Consider the following 21,867-nt stretch of genomic DNA (forward strand, 5'->3'; position numbering starts at 1 on the left):
TCTCTGTAAATGAAAAAGGGAGGTAGAAACAAGCCTGGCAGGATTGCCACTCTGTATCTGTCCTGAAAAATCCCCATATCTGTGAATCATCTGAAACACTCAACTCTGCACAAAGGCACAAAAATGCAAAATAAAGCTTCTCTGTGCTCAATTCTTTATGAATTTCTAGTCACCATGTATTGCTAAGAACCAAAGTCTAATTCATTACAAACAAATAGCAAAAATATAATTTTAATGTTATAATTCAGGAACTTTCATTTATAAAATAGATTTCACTTATTCTCCAACTAAAATATATTTATTATCCTTAATAATACTCAGGTTAAATTAGTTAACAGTTAAATTTGTTACAAAACAAAACATTTCTGGGCTTTTTTTGCATGTGAGAATCAAATACACTGATCAAGGGACAAATGGGTTGCACTTTATTTTAAATAGTCACAACATTACACCAGCACATAACCACAAAACATATTTAAAAAAATAGAAAAAGTAGACATTAAATTTTTGTGTGTTCGATTAAAAACTTTTGTCCTGTGAAAAACTATATTCTCTATATTCTAAATATATTAGTGTGTAGGATTCAGAGATAAAAATATATACATGTGACACAGTAGCAGCTCCACAAAAGAAGGAAGTCGCATAATTACACAGAGCAATTGTAAATCAGCTGTACTTGAACACAAAGCTGCTGAATTTTTGTAACTGGAGAATGAAGGATCAGTCCAATATGAAATAGTTTATTCTGTATTTTAAGGTACTCTCACTAGGATAGTTCTTAACTTTTTAATTTAATTGTCAAGAACAAAAATGGGCCATTTTAACATTATTTGTGAATTTAAAAAAAAAGCATTTTCGTGCAGATAGTTTAATCTCCTCTTATGAAAACATAGACAAACAGAACATTGCAAAGTACTAGCAAAATGAGTTAAGATAGTGCTAAATAGTAAAATAAAAAGCACAAGGAAAAAAAAATCAAACAATGAACACCTATGCGGAGGGGCAGTTCTAAAATGAGACTGCTCCTTTCATGAAGGGCACAAGGTATGTAAAATCTCCTTCATTCCTGCTGAGTTCTCTTTTAAGGAATGAAATAAATATACATTTAGGTATTTTTGCGAAAAATGGATAGCTAAAACGAGTTTACTGGAGCCAATTTATAAATCTTAAACCAGAAAAAAAAAAAAATGGGAAGACAGGAGTTAGGTATCAAAGCAGACAAACTTAAAGCAGCAGTAGCAAACAGGAGGTGATATCTTTCAGCAGCAGGTGTATACGACTTGGCTGAATTATGTCACAACCAAAGTTACAGAAATAAGGTAACATTTTCAATCTTGCATAGCGATTTTGAGACGCTAAAAATCTCAAACACAACATACATGTATATAATAATTGTAAAATTCTCTTATTTACAAATTTTATATAGTGACAGACTCTTTATGAAAATGTATTTGCATAAACTTCAGTTGTGCAGAGTTCAAACAAAGTGAAGCAAAGGAATGGTCACATAAATAAAGCTTTGCATGATTTCAGCTTTCCCAAATCAGGTCCGTACATTGAAAGTTACAGAATATATATATATATTTGCCTTTCAATATTGTTTTTTTTACATATAAAAAAATTAACTTAAGGAAAATAATTTTTAAATTGTTAAAAGTAGAGTTTGACAGCAGAAAAAGCTGCTGCCATATGACTGCATCCTGGAATTCACTTCATTGTTTTACATTACATTACACACATATAAAGCAGAAAAGTGGGAAACATACACAGTGCTGTATATTCCACTAATACATAAAAACTTCCTGTCTTTTCATAATATCTGTACGACACAGGGGGCATTCAGTAAGTGCTCCAGCACATTCCTTACAGGCAACCAGGTGACCACAGGGAATGAGGACGACTGATATCTCTTTAGCCATACAGATTTTACAAAGCTTTTCTTCCTGCAAACGTCTTAACTTCTCCTCAGTACTGAGATCTAAGGAAAATAAGCGCAAAAAAAGTTAACATACTTAGTACCATTGAATCTTTCTCTCTCTCTTTTTAATTTACACACAGGGACAAGGTTGTCTTCATACGATTTAAAGGTGACACCTTTAAAAAGAAAAAAATTACAAGAGATAGGAAACCCTATCTCATCGCATTACATTTCCCAGGCCAATGCAAGCAGGGAATTCAGCTATGTATGTTGCAAGACCTTGAAACGCTGTAGAATTTAGGATATGCATATTTAAATCATGAACCATTCTTTCTGCAGACTTCCCATAGACAGCTTTCACAAAACTGGTACAAAAGGTGGAAGAAAGTCTTGTGGATACTGCTGAAATAATTTGGATTTTCCTTTTTTTTTCCCAGCGTTTCCCCAAGGAAAAGGATGAGGATGTAATTTCCTTCCCTGCTCCCATTTTCAGAATGCCCATACTTCAAAAGCTTAAGAATTTAGTACAGAATCAATTTTGCATTGTACCTGAGCTCTTTATTATTCTAGGACATCCCATCTGAAAATGCAAACTTCAATTGCCTTCCCCGGCTACTTGGGGAAAGCTCTGCACAGCCAACCACAAAAACAACGTCCATTTTCCTTGCAAGCTCTCTTCCCCCAATGATGTCCCTTAAAAGTCTTTTTAAAAAGAGTGGGCTAGTAAGCTATCTGCCTATAATGCCAACCAGATGGTCTTTTCCATTTGAATTCACTCGTACGCTTGTCTTAAAGTACAAGTCTCCTGAGGGGGAGTGGTGTATGTCAAAAAATAACTATAGAATTTAAAGTTCCAATACTGTAACTTCACCTTAAGTGAGACCTGTATCAGACGGCAGAATAGACAGATAACAATAAGATCTATTTCACAGACTAAAGAGCTAATATGAAAGTACACACAGAGGTTTTGTAAGTGAATAAGCTCATCTTTCTCAACTGGGATTTCTTCTTCCCTTGTATTTTCTTTCTGAGCACTTAAGTCTGCTACCAGTTCCTCAACAGATGTGTGACTTTCTCCAGACATCTGCAATTTCTTTTCCATCGTGTTCCTAATCTCAGACAAACTGAAACCCATGTCTATGGCACTTTGTACCAAAGGATTCTGTAAGAGATCATCTAAAACAAGAAATTAAAAAAAAAAAAAAAGAAAGAAAAAAACAATTTAACAAGGATACGTCTAATCATCGGACAGTATTCACTATAGTAATCTATGACACCTTTGTAAACAGGTAGCCAAAGGCAGTGTATTTCTGATTTGAGAAATTTGCTAGTTGTAAAAACTGCATTGTCAAAACACCAGCTACTGCAGATTTGAAATTTCTTCCATCCTAGTTCTCCCAGTCTCCCTTCATGTATTTATAATATAGAAATCCTCCTAAATTTGCTATTTAAATAAATTGCTTCAATTTCTTAAATAAAATGTCTTACATAATTAACATCACAAATTCCATAACTGAAATTCATCCAAAATTCCAAGGTGCAATAGGTACGTAAGTATTCGTTAACATTACATTAATTTGAATTCAGTTTAGGGAAGAAAAATAAAAATCATACATATGTTAAGAGAAACCAATAACTACTTGGAATCCAAAAACTTCAAAACACAGCACAATCAGCAAGCAAGTAAGTCTGCCCATGAGAACACACAACATTACTTTGGGAAACCATTTCTTGCTCTCTGGGACCTCCCCCTTCCTCTTTCCAATATAATTGTTTTAATGGATTTGTAAGCAGATTGTCATATTTCCAGTTCTTCTGTTACATATAAATGACTAATTTCTTCTTCACTTAAAAAGATTCTTCAAAGGGCAACATTTTTTAACCTAATTTTCACTCCCATAAATGAGCAGCATGAGAGAAATTTCTATAATCTCTTTTGTGTAAGCAGTCTTATTAAGAGCAGCCATTAATCCCTTTGATTAAGCTGCTTGACTGTCTTCCTGCTACCCCTTTAACTGTCTTGTCTTTTTATTGCTTGGTATTTGGGAAAAGCATCGCAGGAATGCATAATATTGGAACACAAAACAAGCTGTTTAAGCTTTCTCAGCTTCCCAGTCCTTGCCATTCAACAGACAATCTCTTCCTGCCTCATGCAAAGCAACAATGATTGTTTCATTTCAGTGTTCTTTAGCATTCATCCCACAGCACTACTAATTCAATACTTGATGCATACTTACCAGCTATAAAAATAAGACTGCTTCCTATACATACTTCTTTAATGGTTCACAATCTTTACTTTACAATATTTACCCAACAACCATGATTAGATTTCCCCTAAGAGAAATAAAATTCATTCCACAGTTGTTTAGAAGCAATGTTGCAATGGAAGTGTATTATCCAACAATCTGTCGTACTTTATTTATTTTTGAAATTAACCAATTCCTTTACTATCCATTCAAACATGGTTATTCCAAAATAAAGGGGGCTGGTTGGTTTGGGTTTTCTTTCTAAACAAATACCTTCAGGCAGTATTGTCCGTTCAGCAGCTTCTGTCTAAAAGTGAAAAATAAACAGAAAAAAATACAGTTCAGGAGAAGGTAGATGGAAAACTATGCATCTACAAGACAGAAAATAGATATTTGCTCTCAGTTATCTCACTGACTAAAACCAGTAAGTCTGCTCTGAACAACTGCAAAGGGATCTGTGTTTTGTTACGTCTTTCATATTGTTTTTAAATTTAACTCAGCTTTGCTATAACAGTATTGACATGGTTCTTAGTCTATCAAATTCTAAAATAACATTGGTTTTACTTTTTATTCACTGCATCCAAGTTTAACAGTGCTCTGCCAACAAGAAAAGAAAGATTATCTTCTACACTTCAAGGAAATTATTCATCATAAACCTTAGGTTCCCAGGCTATAAAAAACCCCCAGCATTTGTTCAGTATCAAATACACAACTTGTACAAGGTACCCTACCCGTGATCCATCTAAGGATAACTGAGAGATCTGTAAGCCCTGAAGGACAAACCTAAAACATACTTTGCTGTCTCTTCCTTTCTGCCAATGAAAGAAGAAGCAGGAGGACCAAATGATACGCAGATAATTAGAAGAGCAACTTCATATAAAAAGAGGTAAGATTGTTTTCTATTTCAACAAAATGATATCTCATTAATAAGAAAGACACTTACTGTTGAATCCCTACATCCATCTCTTAAGTGAACATTATTTATAAATTCTATCCCCTTTTCTTTTCTCACAAATCTGCACCTATAAATGAAAATACTTAGTTATAATAAAACTGCATAAACTTTGATACATTTCCTACATCATACAGAATGCTTGCTTTTGAAATCTCTAAATGTTTAGCCAACATCATTAACATAACTTAAACATTTCTAAAAAGTACCGCTGAAGTGATAAGATGTTATCTTTTTTATATTTCTGTTGAAACAGAAACATAAGACTTGCTGGCCATTGACAGCTGATGTCACAGGCTTATAAAAGTAGACTCCAATAAAAAAGAACTTTACATTAAAATGTTGATTCTTTTAGTCTTTTGCAATCAAAGAAAAGCAGTCCCTGGTCAGATAGGTGCCTTAGGACCTAAACACAATTCAAACCCATTTATGGAGGTTTGAAATGTAGGAAAAAAGGTGTCTCAACCATTCTCTGCAACAATCTGAAAACTTGGAAAGGCATCTCTTTCAAGTGGCAGACACTAATAAATGTAAAGCTGCCTGCACCACTATTGAAAAAAAAAAAAAAGCATCAGCTAATGCATAAATACCAATGTCCAGCCTCCAGAGAGCCTTTCACCACAGAAGATGAATTTGGCAGCTAACACATAAAATACATTAATTTTATCAATATTATACAAGTAGCTCAGTCTTTGTACTTGGACAGTTTTATACACCTGCAAGACATGAGTCATTCCTCCTTTCCTCAAGGCAGATTTTAGACAAAGTAGGAAATCATCCTAAAAACTACTTCTGGTTGTGGAATCCTCAACCCTTGAAAATTATACAGAAGAGTATTTTGAATTCACCAGCTCTACTAACAACTTCAGGTTTCTGTGACTCATGACACCAATTTAGTAATTTTGTATCCTAATAGAAGTTACATACTTTCATATGTATGTGGCTACTAAAATACCAATTAGAAAGTAGCACTAGGATAACCAGAGGAAAAAAATCAGATACATAATCACAAACCTCAGCCCTCCTAGCCCTGGCATTCTAAGTGCAGACACAGAAATCTTCTCTTTAATAATTCTTACAAACAAGCTGACATACAAACAATGCTGACTTAAAAATAATAGTTACTGAAAAGGTACAATTCCAGACCAGTCTTTTAAACTGATAATTTCTAACAAATTAATTGTGCCCTCAACCTCTTGAGATTTAGTTCTCTTCCCTCCATGCTTCAGAAGAACTCCCTCCTACCTCTCAAAGACAAAATAGGGTCAATATCCTCCTTTGAGGCTTCCAATATAACATGAAAGCTGTTATGTCAATGATTATCCATATGATAGCAGGACTACAGAAGGTAGAACAGATGGAACAACAAAAATAAGGACACGTGCAAAAAGATTCCTTAATATCTTCTCTACATATTGAAAAGGAAAAATGTAGAGCATATAAGACTATTCCTTCAGTGCCTACACGACAACAATGAAGGAAAAGGAAGTGGAGAAGGGCAATTAGAAAAAGAAATCAATCTATTTGCAAAAGCCTAAACAATATTAAACCATCGTCAACCTTCTGAGGCCTTTATTAGTATGCTCTGTCATTAAATGTAATATACTGTACATAAAATCCAGAAATGCAGCAAGAAAATAGTAAAAAACACCTCACCCGGGAAACCATTTGGCATGTTGATCCCATGGGTCTTCATTTTCCTTCCATTCTTGCAATCCTCCACCACAGTGGAAACACACAACATGATCACCATTACCTGAGGAAACATAAGAATAGTTACTTCTAGTAGGCATAACAATAATTTTTCAACTAAAATTTTACATTATTAACAAAAGATATTTTTTACTGATTAGCATTTGAAACCAAAAAGAACTCCATTTTCAGGGAGGACATGTGATTTGAAACAAATGTTCAGGAGAGTCTTCAGCTTAAAAAATACCAAATAAGAATCACATGAAATATTCCTGAATTTTATTTTAACAAGTAATTATGCAGATAGAAAAGCAGAAGCTGAAAAATATCTGTTATCAAGTAGTTCAACCCACTGGTAAACAAGCCGTGAAGTAGTCTACCATAGAGCATTAAGGATGCCTCCATGCTTCCAGTCCTCCATTTCACCTTTCAGATTAACAGGCTCTGTACAGCAGTAGCACAACTGACTGAGGAGATGTTAGGAGAAATCGCGTTCCCTCTGTTCTAGCTCTAGACCTACTGTAAGCAAAGACTGTGCCAGAAACTGCTTAGATATTGTGTTCATTGAAATGAGAGGAGGTATTGGCGCACTTTTCCTACGGAGCTAAATCGAAAGAGTCTTCATGGAAGTAACTTCAGCAGGCATCGGGTCTGTTAAGCTGGGGCCCATATAGTGCACCTCCGCGTACAGATCTCCATGGACTGTCAGAAGCTCAGTACTTCTAGGAATCCAAGAAGAAATCAATAAACACAGTTCTACGGGGTACAAGTATTGCCCATATATCATCTGTACAAGAATATATCAAAGGTCTTATTTATGGCCACAAGCGGAACAAACGGAATCAAAATTTAAAAATTCTTCAGAGAGCTGCTAAGAGAGAAGCTAATTAAGATGAGAGCAAGACATTATCCCAGATAATCCCCTTTTCTTTGTGATCTAATAATATCAACACTTTGCACTTGTACAGCATCTCTCATTGAAGAATTTCAAAGAGCTTTAAAGGCACCGTGCAATTCAATCTACTTGGGAGACCAATGCACAAAGACATTGGAGTCTTATCCACGTCATACTCTATATGTCTAGGAGTAAAACTCTTCCACTGGAGTCACTGTCTTCATAAAGGTTTTGCAGCAGGTCATAATGGTAATGGTAATTTTTAGGTTTGGGTGTCCGAATGCTATGATAATGCAAACACAAGTTAACAAAATAAAACGGCACACAACCTGAATTGTCTTGTTCAAAGGCTTCTGTATGGGTCACTAGCCCACTCCTCAGACATCTGGTAGGTATCTGAAGGACAGCACTTCATTTGTTAAAAAATATTAACTTCTGTAGTTGTCATTGTGAAAGATCTATAATGAGGTGGTTTGCAGGCAAGGAAATTTTGATGTTTTACTGCTAAAAATAAATGTATGACAGAGTTCATACTTTGCTATTAAAAATACTTGACATAATGTATATCATTTTACATGAGAAGTATGAAAAGCTTTTTACAGAGTAAAGAAATTCTGGTAGATCATTCTCTACTAGAATTAAAAATGCTTATTTCTGCATAACGAGACACACATACAAAATATTAGCCCTTTTAAGATCTGGCTTACCTATGCTATAGAATCCAGCTTCAGCAAGTTGCTCCTTGTTAACTGGATATATCCAAGCTAAAAATGTTTGTAAGCGTCTTCCATATTTTGCCATAGATGGATTCCTGGGATGCTCTGCATTGTTCAGACCACTTCTCCCGTGGTCAGCAGGAATAGATTCACTTGGAACATTTCCAACATCCCGGCCCAGGATGAAAAAGCATTTGGGAAAATGCCTCTTGTGTTCTGACCAAGCTCTGTCACTGGGTTCCCACCTTTTTAATTTTCCACCACAACAAAAACATGCCACTTGATCACCAACGCCTGTATAATAGAATCCCGCATTAGCTAATTCCTTTGGTGTCAACTGGCTATCAGGGGGCCAGTCCTGAAAAGACTTTAACCTTGTTTCTTCCATGCACATAGCAGGGGTTTTAGGATACAAAGTATCTGACATATCCACAACCTGTCTAGTTCTCAAAAGGTAATCTGCCTCCAGGTCGGATGGATCATCCAGTGTACAGAGCAGCGCTGAACTGCTGGAGCCATTTTCAGTTCTATGCCGGTAGTTCTGGCCAAGAGGATGTATGTTATTTTCCAGAAAAGTAGATTCAGTAATAAATTTGCAATCTGGAGAAAGCTGTTTGTGTCTCTCAACTGCAGAATCCCCAGGCACCCATCCTTCAATAGTTGTATGACAACTGAAGCACTTCACTTTGTCACTTTCTCCAGTATAAACGAAGCCAGCTCGTGCTAGTGCTGACACTGAAACCGGACAGTCAAGGGGAAATCCAACAAAAGTTCCTAGTCTGTAGTGTTCTTGTGCCCATTCCTGGTCATGGTCCATGTCTGGAGAAGCACAAGCTTCTGAGTTATCTGGGCCATTACACGTCATCTCTTCATAAGTAGAGCTCTCTTTTCAGATATCCTAAACAAAGAATAGATGATTTAATTTCACAGACAGAAGAACAGATCACACCTGTATGCAAGCCTGGAAACTGGCTGAATTAAACTAGCCATCCTTGATATATTAAAATAATGCCTCTTCCCTCCCATCTCACTCTTGCCTGCCTCCCCCACTACACAAACATCAGGACATTAAAAACAGAACAAAAATATCTACAAAGAAAGGCAGGAAGATCATTAAGTCTTACAGGCCAAAAAAAATGTACCTGGAAAACACACTGGTTTGTTTATTTATTTAGAGCCTTAAAAGCATGCTCTACTTCTTAAACAATGAAAGAATGAACAACAATATTTAACAAAAGCTTTAGGCAAAAACCCTGCCAAAAGGCATTCTGAACCTGAAATGAGAAGTTACTGAATTTAAAATACTGATCTAAGCCAGATGACATTTGTAAGATTTTACAGTCCAGTTCTAACAACAACACAACTACCTTTATTTTTCCCTGTACTAAGGCCATGACTACCATGCCCATTACTGATGGGCATCAACTGGTAAAAACATCATCAAAAAGAAAAAAGCCTTTGGATTTGTGTTATATTGTAAAGATGGACATCTCTGTATTCCTCTTAGCAAAATACCTCATGAATTAGAAATTATCAGATGTTTTACTGGGGCATTTTACCAAAGTACTGTGCTCTGCTTTCAATATCAGCATCAGGGACTACGCAGATAAATCCCATACTCGCAATCATGCCCACGACAGTGTTTTCACCTTCCCATGCCCTCCCTACACCCTCTATGAAAAGTTCCTGTGTCTCCCAAGATGACAAAGATAATTAACCTATGAGCAGGCTCAGAAAATATGACGTTAGAGACCCAGCACGCTTGCTTCATGTTATCATGGATACAGAACTCCTTCTGAGCACCAGCTTCTGCAAGTTAGTTCCTGACCAATGTAATAACACTAGAAATTATACTGTGGTCTTCTGGTTTAGCTTGGCAAATTCAAAAATAGCTTCTGAATAAATTACGTTGACTGACCTACAAATCTGACCTATATGATTGTTTTGACTTTGAAGGGCAAAGAAAAAAATATCCGTAAATACATGTAGTAATACGAAAGCCGTCACAATACATCCATCCTAGAAACAATCAATTTTTATAACAAAAGTTTAAAAGTTAATGTTATTTCCTTTTAAAATCATATTTTAAACCCCCTAAGACCATTTCTGTAAAGATATCAAGTGATGTTATTGCTCTAGCATCATCAGTGCTACACTGCATTCACAGAATAATTTGGATTACTCAAATACCAGTAGCAGCATACCATCTTTCTTGTTTGCATGCCTTTTGAGTCATGTTGTGACTTTTTACAAGAACACAAAGAAAGCCCATGTCACATCCTTCAGAGACTCTTTCAAAATATATGTTGAAAAGACAAAACAAATGCATATGCTTTCAATGTATGACTAGCCATATAGAATCATAGAATCATAGAATAACCAGGTTGGAAGAGACCCACCGGATCATCGAGTCCAACCATTCCTATCAAACACTAAACCGTGTCCCTTAGCACCTCGTCCATCCGTGCCTTAAACACCTCCAGGGAAGATGAATCAACCACCTCCCTGGGCAGCCTCTGCCAGTGCCCAATGACCCTTTCTGTGAAGAATTTTTTCCTAATGTCCAGCCTAAATCTCCCCTGGCGGAGCTTGAGGCCATTCCCTCTTGTCCTGTCCCCTGTCACCTGGGAGAAGAGGCCAGCTCCCTCCTCTCCACAACCTCCTTTCAGGTAGCTGGAGAGAGCAATGAGGTCTCCCCTCAGCCTCCTCTTCTCCAGGCTAAACACCCCCAGCTCTCTCAGCCGCTCCTCATAAGACCTGCTCTCCAGCCCCCTCACCAGCTTTGTTGCTCTTCTCTGGACTCGCTCTAGAGCCTCAACATCCTTCTTGTGGTGAGGGGCCCAGAACTGAACACAGGATTCGAGGAGCGGTCTCACCAGTGCCGAGTACAGAGGGAGAAGAACCTCCCTGGACCTGCTGGTCACGCCGTTTCTGATCCAAGCCAAGATTCCGTTGGCTTTCTTGGCCACCTGGGCACACTGCTGGCTCATATTCAGTCAGCTGTCAACCAACACCCCCAGGTCCTTCTCCAGGAAGCTTTCTAGAGAGACTTCTCCTAGTCTGTAGCTGCACAGGGTTGTTGTGCCCCAAGTGCAGGACCCAGCATTTGGCCTTGTTAAACCTCATGCCATTTGACTCAGCCCAGCGGTCCAGCCTGTTCAGATCTCTTTGCAGAGCCTCCCTACCCTCCAGCACATCAACACTTCCACCCAGCTTAGTGTCGTCCGCAAACTTGCCAAGTTTGCCTTCATTTCTATTTCACTTACATAGAAAAAAGTTCAGAAACAGTGAAAAAAACAACTCACTCTACTTCAATTTTTACATATCTAATTTTTTCAGTTTATTTTTATTATAAAATCAGAGTAGAGTTTCTACATCCCCTTTTGATCTGTTGCGTATGAAATAACTGTGGCAAATCAGAGGTGATCGACTCAGCTGCTCTCTGCAGTTTGCCTTCCTTGGCCTTCGTGCAATCAGGGATAACAGCAGACCAAGGTTCAAGCCTGACAGACCTCAAGAATTTACTGCAGATACAAAGATCGCCTTTGGTTTGTGCTTTTTTGTTATTTATGCCATATGGGGTGACCAAATACTACAATAAAGACTGCGAGAAGGAAACACTTGAGCAAAGACACAAAGAGGGGAGGAAGACGATCAAAGACTAAACTGAAATATTAAAAATCAGGAATGAGATGGTATTCAGTTAACTGAGATGTGCTTTTTCAGTTTTACTGATTACTTCTAATTGACTGTGAATGCTAAGCAAAACTGAACAAACAAAACAACCTACAATTCGGTATGTGTATGCAGCAGTAACTTAAGCAGGAGAAAAATACAGTTTAAAAAATTCTCTATTTACTGTACTGGAAGTTCTATCAACTGAGTGAAAACATAATTGGAAATAAACATTAAGATAAATCTAAAATCCTATACATAAAGCATTCATCACTCACAACATGGAGATTAGCAGCTTTATTCTTTCAAACAGTATTTTCTACCTCAAGACACCTCTTGTTAACACTGTGAATAAAAAGAATATGCCTTCAACACAATGATAATCAAAATATTTGTCACATTTGGATTCTCTGGAGGCAAGCAATCTATCAATATCCTCACAATCAAAACAGCGTGAAAAGCCCCCATCAAAAGAGCAGTAAGTACTGACAGAAGGTCCAATCACAACAGTTCTTTACTATGAAGTAATGGTTTCAAATTATACCAACCACATTATTTACTCTTGATCTTTTGGAACAGAAAGATTCAAACATCGTTCTAGAAGCCTCTAAACCACATCTAAATACTGCAATGACAGAAGCAGGTTAAATCCCTCACAGGTATCCGCTCCGTTTGCATTATGAAGCCCTTTCCTTATGCCAGACCCTCTAACCATAGCTGGTGTACATTTCAGTATAATTTCATCTACGAGAAAGAGACCTTAACATATTTATTAAGCATTGAAGCAAACTCTTTGCCTATGTAAGTAGTGCTTTAAATACACCATTAGTAGTACTTCAAATGCAACATCGAGTTAAATTATTTCTAGTTCAAACAACTGTCAGCTGTTCAAAGTATAAAATTAAAACTAGCTTAGGAATAGTAGTCCTACCCAGATATTCTAATAGTTGCCTTACTCTAGCTAGTTGGAATAACAACTTAGAACAACACCTTGCCCCATAACAGCACTCAGACAAAGACTAACTACAGAAGAAAAATAACTGAAGGTAAATTTTTGAATGGTTTATGGCTGAGAAACATAAATTAATAAAAAGCAGCCAACTAAGACAACTTGTGTACACAAGACTTAACAATACATACCAGCAGCCTGTTCTAGCCTGAAAAACTTGCAGAAGCTGAGCCAAATTTAATCCTACTTTTAAAGAACTGAAGGTATTTGTCACAAGATACTTCCCACTTTCAAGCACAAGTACCAACTTATAGTTTATTGATCACATTTCAGAAGGGAAAACAAAATGTAAAATTTCATAGCAAAAATGTTAATTTATGCAAAATTGTACATTTTGGTTTTGCAAGACAAACATGTCCAATTCAGCTAAAAATATGAACAGGTATGATTTTATGCAAAAGTACATCACTGCATTACCTAGATCTCCAACGCTTTAAAGGAAAAGTGGGGATCCCACTTTCCTCTTTCAAGCGTATTTTATTAGACATGATTATTTCCATCCTTAATCCTAATGCATATTGACAATATAAGGAGTTATTTTTAATTCTTCCACGTGACAAGCATGGCAGTAACCTCCAAGTCAGAATCCTACTGGCACAGCCTCATGTTGCTGACCAAAGTGTACGTGAACATGGAGCTTCCACTGCTTGACATGCTGACTACAAGTGTAGCACTAGTGTTTATCGTTGACTGCATTTTGAAATGTGAGAGTAGTGCAGCAAGTAAACATCAAACAGAACACACTGTACCAGCTGACACCCAGATTACGCACATGTCACTTCACTGAATTTCACTTTGTGCATGCTCACCTGTAATTAGATCAAGGAAGGGGCATGCTGCTAGCTAAAAGTGTATTTATGATGACTAAAACCACAAGAAACACAGGATTTATTTAAACAGGCAAATCTTAACATATTTACAACATATTATTAATATAATTTTTAAAGCAATTTGCTTAGATGTATTCTTTAACTTCATTTTATAAAGAGGGTCTGTACCTACTACAGCACCTTCTGATTCAGTGCCAAAGCTTGCATAAATCCATCACCTCAGCTGCGTTTGTCTGTTTTTCAAACAGGTCCTACTTAGCTTCCCATCAGGATTTATCATCACAGGAAGTCAGTCAGCTGCTCAAGGTTATAATAGGCTATTAGATCCACCTAATTCTTTATTCCAGTCACAAAGACATTTACACACTCTACATCTTAGAAATAAATATGACTAACAGAAATATACCATTTTGAGAATGATTTTCATACTGTATTTTCCTTCATGAAAGAGTCTTATAGGTATGGAAAACAGCAATGAACAAGAAGAACGGATTAATGGCAGTGGTCCCAGTAGATAAGAGTGGGATGAATTTGCATCTGCCAAGGGCAGAGGGAAAAAAAAAATCATTTTTGTGAACTTGCAAGATGAACGTCTTCAGAAGAGCTTTAGCTGTATGTATGAGAAGGAAGGAGTGAAAACCAGCTGCTATGGAAAGAAACGGACATGCAGTAGCCTAAGTACAAGATCCTACAGAGATGTCAAAAGTCAAACATAAGACATAATCAGAACCATTACAGGATGTATGAATCAGTGTATAAAGCAAAGGTTTAGTTCTGACAGCTGCTGCTGCTGCTGAAATGAATTGCCTACAAGTGACAAGGGCAGAGGGTGGCAACTCAAAAAAACCCCCAAAAACACACCCAAAAACCCCAAACCAACACAGTAAAAAAATCCTACCCAACCTCAAGCATACTGAGAAAGAGATGGAAAGAGAGACTAAAGGTAAAAGAAGAGCCAACACCAAGAACATAGGACTTCAAATAACACCCACCAAAACAGAACAGAACTATAAAAAAGGAAGGAGCAATCCTGGTGGGCTCCAATTCCTCTGGCATTTCCAGTAAAAGGCATGTTTTATCCATGGCATTAGTAGGAATATAATGAAATATCTTTAGTGAAAAGCATTGTATTTCTGTAAATCATACAGAAGTCTGTGTATGATTCAGCTATCAATTTTTAATTACAAAGTCACTTGAATTGTGCCACTGAAGCTTTTCAAGTGTCTGTAAGTATTCTTTCAGGCAAATCACAAGGAAAGAATAATTTTTACATATCTGGCTTTCCCCTCTGCCAACGCTTCGGAAAATCAGCCAATTAACTTCCCATCCCATTTCTATATCCCCTACCAGTATGTTAATTTGTTTAATTATTCTACTCTTCTTCCTGTTATAAAAGGCTTCTTACACAACTCGCTATGAAAATACATTTCAAATTCAGTACTACAACACTACCATATGGGGAGGGGAATAAATCTTTCATTCATCTTTATAGTACACATTTTAATTTTAGACATACAATCCAAGTGATATAAAATCTACATTTTATATAATCTTTATGTTTTAACTTTAGAACATTTAATTCATTAACTGCTGTATTATTAACAGAAATTCGATTTAACTTCAAGCTCTTCCTTACAAAATTGGGACTAAACTTCCAGACATATCCCCTCTAGAAAACTGCTTGGAAGTTGTATTTAATACAATTTGAAGCATACTTCCATCCAGGAAAACCTACCAATACATTTTGTGGGCTATGCCATTCCTACCCTCCTAAAAGAGAAATGACAAGTTGCTTTTGTCAACTGTGAAGCAGATGAGATAAATAAATCAAATAGTTTAAATCTGTGATTATGAAGCGTATCACTGTAAAAATGTAATCCCTAAAAGATGAGTTGCTGCTCTTTTGATTAAGAAATAAAAAACTACCCCATCAATAGGGGCATATTAAGTAGAATGCCAATAGTAAAAAATGCCTAGCAAAACCTGCAGTGTCCTGGGATAAATGTCCGTTCCCAAACATGAGCTGTGATCTAGCTTTGAAGTGTTACATTCTTTCACAAATCACTGAAACTTCTAATTTAAGAAAAAGATGGAAAAAGAGGGTGTCTTTCATCAAGGAGACAATGATATGGAGCTTCAGCTACAGCAACATGACTAATACCGCTGTAAAACCGCTAAATCTTCTGGATTCTAAAGAAAGAAATTGTAAAATCACATCAGTACCAACAGCTAGTTGCTTTCTGCCTTGGCCACTGGAGAGGGGGTTCACTTCCACCCAGCTAAGACTCCCAACCACTAATGAACCAAGCCAGTGCTACTTAGTTCATTATTCACATTCATTTAACTCAGCCTGATGCTGCAGCAGCATCACAAAATCTTCTGGTGTCACTAGCACAAATGTTTTGCCATTAAAGAATGGCAAAAGAACGATATATATTTTTACATACATATACACACCTTGTGATCTTGCAAATTTGTAAATCTCTCCTGAATTATCTTCTCTATTTTAATAGTTTTCAGGAAATTGGGATGACTTGGGGTTTAATTTGAATTACAATTGTACCAAAAGTGAAATATGGAAGTTGCATCTGTTGAAAGCACTCTGCTTGCCTTTCTATTTAGTAAGAAACTCTCTGAAACATAGAAGGGGAAAGGCAATGAATTGTAAGATCAGCACAGCTTCATTTTTTACATCCTATATGATAGGGGTGACATTCAATTGATACTTTGCATCATGCTTTCTTCAGTCTTAACATACTTTCAACCTTCATGCACAGCTACATTTTTTTTTCTACATACAAAAATCTTGCTATTTCTCGAGCCTTACTTTCAGTCATCATGTTCAGAATATTTCAGATTAGAACTCTGCAAAACAGACCACATGCTATGAAAAATAAGAAACAGCAAAGGACTGTACGCTGTTAACTCCCAAAACAAAAAAATGCAAAGGGTACTTGCAGTAGCTTTTCCCTAAGAAAGTATCCAATCAGTCCAAGTTTAGTAATAGACCAATCAAGGCAGATACTAGTTTCATTTCTACTTTCCACCAATCTTAAGGAAAAAAATCCAATATTTACAGTCCTGTTAATAGAAAAATCAAAGGTTAAAAATCAAAGGTTAAGATCTTGTAGTTTCTAATTGTTCATTTAAGAAACAAAATCTTCCCACTTAGCTGTATGAAATACTAAAATGACAGCATAAGACTCTAGCAATGAAGGAATAATGAAAGCAGTTCTGCAAGAATATCTAAAAGCTATTTCAAGAACAAATCTATACATTTTAGTAGATCCAGATTAATAACAGTTTTAAAAGGACAGAAATTACCAAGACTAATAATAGTTTCTCACATCCATTTTTAGGGCCTCAGCGAGGAAGACAGAAGCATCAGAGAGACAGTAGTACAGGAATAGAAAAACACTGTTAAAGAGAAATGTATCAGCATAAATGCATAGTCACGGTGCAAAAGAGAACTGCTTGAACTGAAGTTTGAATAACAGCTGAAAAAAAAATATGATCTGAGTGAACTCTTTTCTTAGTAACTACTGAATTGTCACCGTAGAAAACCTGAACAAAACTGCTTTTATCAGTAAGAAAAGGCTTTGGAGAAAGGGGCGGGTCTAGTAATAAAAAGGGGAGTGGGGGCAAGGGAAGGCAAGATAATATGTCCAAAGAACAAGGGTGGCCACAAAAGTTGGTACTAACACAACGATTTTTTTTTTTCTTTCCTTATATAAGGAGAACAGGGAATTAAGTGTCTTGCTCACGGAAAGGCGCTTCCTCCATGCGGGCAGCCGGGGCGCGGGGACCCGAGCAGGAATCACAGAATCGCTTGGTTGGAAAAGACCTTTGAGATCACCGAGTCCAACCGCTCCCGTCCACTACCAAACGAGCTCCCCGGACACCTCACCTCCCCGCCTTCTAAACCCCTTGAGTGACGGGGACGCCACCACCGCCCCGGGCAGCCCTGCCAGCGCCCAACAACCCTTTCGCTGAGGAAATTGCTCCCGAGGTCCGACCTGAACGTCCCCTGGCGCAGCTTGAGGCCGTTCCCTGTCGCCCTGCCACCCATCGCCGGGGAGGAGAAGGGACCAGCACCGGGGAGGAGAAGGGACCAGCTCCCCTCAGGAGCTGCGGGGGGCGCTGGGCCCGCCCGTTCCCATGGCAACGCCTCACCCGCCCGGGCAGGCCGAGGCGGCGGCTCTCCCGGCCCCCGCCTCTCGGAGCCGCCTTCGAAGGGGGCTGCGGGGGAGCCCGTCCCGTCCCGTCCCGCCTATCGCCCGGGGGGCCGCGCCCGCCCTCGCAACTCACCGTGTCCCCTCGGCGCCGGCCGCAGGCAGCGTGCGGCGCGCTGAGAAAATGGCGGCGCCCGGCAGCCCCGCCGGACGCTCTTGGGGGCGCGGCGCCCCCTGGCGGGCTGGGGGAGCGGCGCTCCCTGTCGAGCTGGGTTGGGGAGCGGCGCCCCCTGGCGGGCCGGGGTGGGGGGGCAGCGCCCCCTGGCGGGCTGAGGGTGCAGCGCCCCCTGGTGGGCTGAGGGTGCAGCGCCCCCTGGCGGGCTGAGGGTGCAGCGCCCCCTGGCGGGCTGGGGCGGGAGCGGCGCGCAGCGGCCGCCGCCGGGCAGGGCAGAGCGTGCGGCCGCATCGTCCCCCGCGTTTCTCCGTCCCCTCCTCGTTTCTCCGTCCCCCCCGCGTTTCTTCGTCCCCCCCCGCGCCCCCCAGCCGGGACGGAGCTGCCTCTCCTCCCTCAGCACCTCGAGCAGCCCCTTCATTTCACGGCGCGTTCTCCAGGCGGTTTCTGGGCTCCTCCCTTGCTCTGCCCCCCCCCGCCCCCAATCTCACAGCCAAGGCTGGAGGCAAAGCTCCAAACAGCGAGAGTTTTGATTGTCGTGAAGTTCATAATAACATTAAAATTAGTCCTCGGAGAGTAACAGAATATGCGTAAGATTTCTGGGAAGATTTATCTCCATGTGTGTAGGTGGGACACCCCTTCTGTCCCAGCCCTCATCTCGCTGCACACGATTGCTGGAGATCGCTGGCACTGAGAACAGGTGCTTCCTTTCTAAAACTCCAAAATGAGTCTTAGAGAGTTGATTTGCCGTCATTTTTGGTACTGACACCAGTTCGTCCCTGCACGTGGCAGAGCCCGGGACTCCATCCTGCCAGCTCTGGGATGCTGCCGACACGATCGATGCCAACCAAGTCACAAATCTGACCTTCATGAAGCGCGTTTCTTAGGGACCACCTGACAGATTGCTTGGCAGCGTGGTTACTCACTCTTGAAATGTACAGACTTCCCTTAGCCGGGTGCACAAGGGAAGGATCCCCCCACGCTCGACACGAGGTGCCCACCCGTAACGCCACCCAGTGCGGCCAGGGCTGCCTTGTAATTGCTTCCAAACCCCTGTGTTCAGTTCTGGGCCCCTCAGCACAAGAAGGATGTTGAGGCTCTGAAGCGAGTCCAGAGAAGAGCAACAAAGCTGGTGAGGGGGCTGGGGAACAGGCCTTATGAGGAGCGGCTGAGAGAGCTGGGGGTGTTTAGCCTGGAGAAGAGGAGGCTGAGGGGAGACCTCATTGCTCTCTACAACTACCTGAAAGGAGGATGTGGAGAGGAGGGAGCTGGGCTCTTCTCCCAAGTGACAGGGGACAGGACGAGAGGGAATGGCCTCAAGCTCCACCAGGGGAGGTTTAGGCTGGACATTAGGAAAAAAGATTTCACAGCAAGGGTCATTGGGCACTGGAACAGGCTGCCCAGGGAGGGGGTTGATTCACCTTCCCTGGAGGGTTTTAAGGGACGGGTGGACGAGGTGCTGAGGGACACGGTTTAGTGATTGATGGGAATGGTTGGACTTGATGAGCCGGTGGGTCTCTTCCAACCTGGTTATTCTATGATTCTATGATTCTATGAAATCACCGGAGTGTTAAAGCCAAGCAGGTAGTGCTACTTATTAACAAGTTTGCCCAGGATCGTGTTCTCTCCAGCTATCACCAATTCCATGTATTTGGACTGGAATTTTCCAAATCAGACAGAAGCCTGAGGCTATTTTCTTTGGTGGTTGTAGCCAAAAATCCCCTAATAATTTTCAAAACTAAGATGGTTGTTATGCGACAATAAAACATTCCATTAATCTTTCTTTTTTAGAAACTCACTTGTCCTCATGATCCAACAAGTTTTAATGTAGCCAAAGTATTCGGCTCTACGTAGGGGACCCGCTTCCTGCTGTCCTCAAGAAAAGTCAGCTACTCAGAGTAACCTTCTCAAACTTTGATGGTTTCCCCACTGTGCATATGATCAGCAGGGACCTATGTTTTCAAATCTTTCATCTCCAAAGACTTGTGGCAGACAGCACTGGACAATTTCAGGAGAAGGAGTCTAATTATACAATGTGGCAGAATGTTTGCAGATCCCAGCACTTAGACTGAAAGCCATTTTGGAATCTCACTTCATGTTGTTCAGGGTGTCTATTACGCCCTAATTTGATTCAAGGCTTCTAGTTGTTATAAGTAACTACAGCAACTTCCATTACTATAAATAATGAAGTAGTAGCAATCTCCCATTGGCTGATTAGAAAAAATCATAATGAATATTTAGTAATCAACAACAATACTCAGTAACTTCGGATGCAATTCCACATAACCGCTTCGAAATCATTCCAAAAAAGAGTGACCCTAAAATATAACATTTGCTGATGCAGCTTAATGGTGATGCTGAGCCTATAAGAAATAAACAAAAGACTTCCCTGAACTAAATGAAAAATAATTCAAAAGGTGTGATACTTCTGAAATACATTGAGAAAAGGTATTGCTACAGATAGGTTCTTGTTAATATTTCTTGTGAACAAAACAACAACCTGACTGCAGTGCTATAAACCTTTTGTAATTTGATACTGCAAAGATGTGATTACGTCCGTGATTAACTTCAGGCAAAGTAATCTACTTAGCTCACAATCTAAATTAATTCCTGTAGATCTAATTCTTACAGGTTTTGCTCTACAAAAATAATTTGAAGCCCTTCATATTTTACAGTGGCTCTTAAAAGCAATTATATCCTTAGCCTTGTTTCCATACTTCTGGCATCTGATGAGGTTACTATGGCCCTCTCTCTTTCACGAGAATAAATAACTTTTCCAGCTCCTCACTGGCAATGCCTGGGCCAGTTTCTCAGGGCTCTGGCATTTCTCTCAGTTTGAAATCTTGAGGGCATCTTTACAGAGTAAAACCAAGAAATTGAGTACTTTCTAAACAGGAAAAGTGTACGGAAAACGCAGATTGTTTTTCAGGGAAATAAAACGAACCCATTACTTAAGTATTTCAGGCACTTTCTTTAATGCAAACAGAGACGGTCTCAAGAAATGTGCTGTGGAAACAAATTGTTTTAGACACAACTGACTGACATTTTAAAAAACACACCTTTCAAATAAAAAGTCTAGATCTCTCTGTAATATATGCACATACCATTTTTCTGTTTTCATTTGCATTCTCTATTTCCTTAATAGAAAAAAAAATCAAATGTAAAATGCTTGAGCATTACAGCCAATATCTGCTTAAGCCAGGGAAAATTTGGTTGCCTAAAAATGCCAAGATGATAACTGTGCATGTTTCACCATTTGAGAAACAGCTCTACTGCAGTCACATCAATCTAAACTCATTCCACATCAGTCCAAGGCAAGATCATTTATTTAAGGATCTTTGGCACAATATGACACAGTAAGAAGTGTGTACCTTAACAATGTGAACGCTTAATCTTATAAATCCTTGTCATACCACATTATTAATACATTCATTAGCAATGATTTTCACAAAGACCATTGCTCTGTTGAGGTTTTGATATGTTTCGAAATGAAGCAGATTGGTTTTAGGCATTTTTGAAGAGACCGACTTGCAGGTTTTGATGTCTGAATTGAGAACTTGGATAAAACAACCCCAAAAAGATCTAGCACC

The 21,867-nt window shown here is 39.2% G+C and overlaps 1 protein-coding gene across 5 annotated transcripts; it reads right to left on the reverse strand.

The window, feature by feature from the left end:
• Positions 1-215: 215 nt before the first annotated feature.
• XIAP (X-linked inhibitor of apoptosis) lies at positions 216-18,260 on the reverse strand. 5 transcript variants are annotated; one of them, XM_069867301.1, is made up of 7 exons: positions 18,242-18,260; positions 8,411-9,317; positions 6,773-6,872; positions 5,108-5,186; positions 4,438-4,471; positions 2,879-3,094; positions 216-1,978 (listed from the first exon to the last, which is right to left on the reverse strand). In XM_069867301.1, exons 2-7 carry the CDS (start codon positions 9,282-9,284, stop codon positions 1,785-1,787), a joined length of 1,497 nt encoding a protein of 498 aa, XP_069723402.1. In that variant the 5' UTR covers positions 9,285-9,317; positions 18,242-18,260; the 3' UTR covers positions 216-1,784. The 5 variants fall into 5 exon arrangements, with proteins under 5 accessions (XP_069723402.1, XP_069723400.1, XP_069723401.1 ...); XM_069867299.1 differs by lacking the exon at positions 18,242-18,260 and adding an exon at positions 17,698-17,807; XM_069867300.1 differs by lacking the exon at positions 18,242-18,260 and adding an exon at positions 16,391-16,549.
• Positions 18,261-21,867: the final 3,607 nt, after the last annotated feature.

The sequence above is a fragment of the Phaenicophaeus curvirostris genome, chromosome 13 (assembly GCF_032191515.1).
Source record: "Phaenicophaeus curvirostris isolate KB17595 chromosome 13, BPBGC_Pcur_1.0, whole genome shotgun sequence".
Lineage (NCBI taxonomy): Eukaryota > Metazoa > Chordata > Aves > Cuculiformes > Cuculidae > Phaenicophaeus > Phaenicophaeus curvirostris.

Excerpts from the sequence above, each read along its gene's own strand:
- XIAP (XM_069867301.1), bottom strand. The coding sequence starts at position 9,284 with ATGACGTGTAATGGCCCAGATAACTCAGAAGCTTGTGCTTCTCCAGAC. Across the intron at positions 6,873-8,410 it reads AGCTGGATTCTATAGCATAG|GTAATGGTGATCATGTTGTG; the intron begins GTAAGCCAGATC and ends ATGTTTCCTCAG. Across the intron at positions 1,979-2,878 it reads TATTCACTTACAAAACCTCT|ATCTCAGTACTGAGGAGAAG; the intron begins GTGTGTACTTTC and ends TATTTTCCTTAG.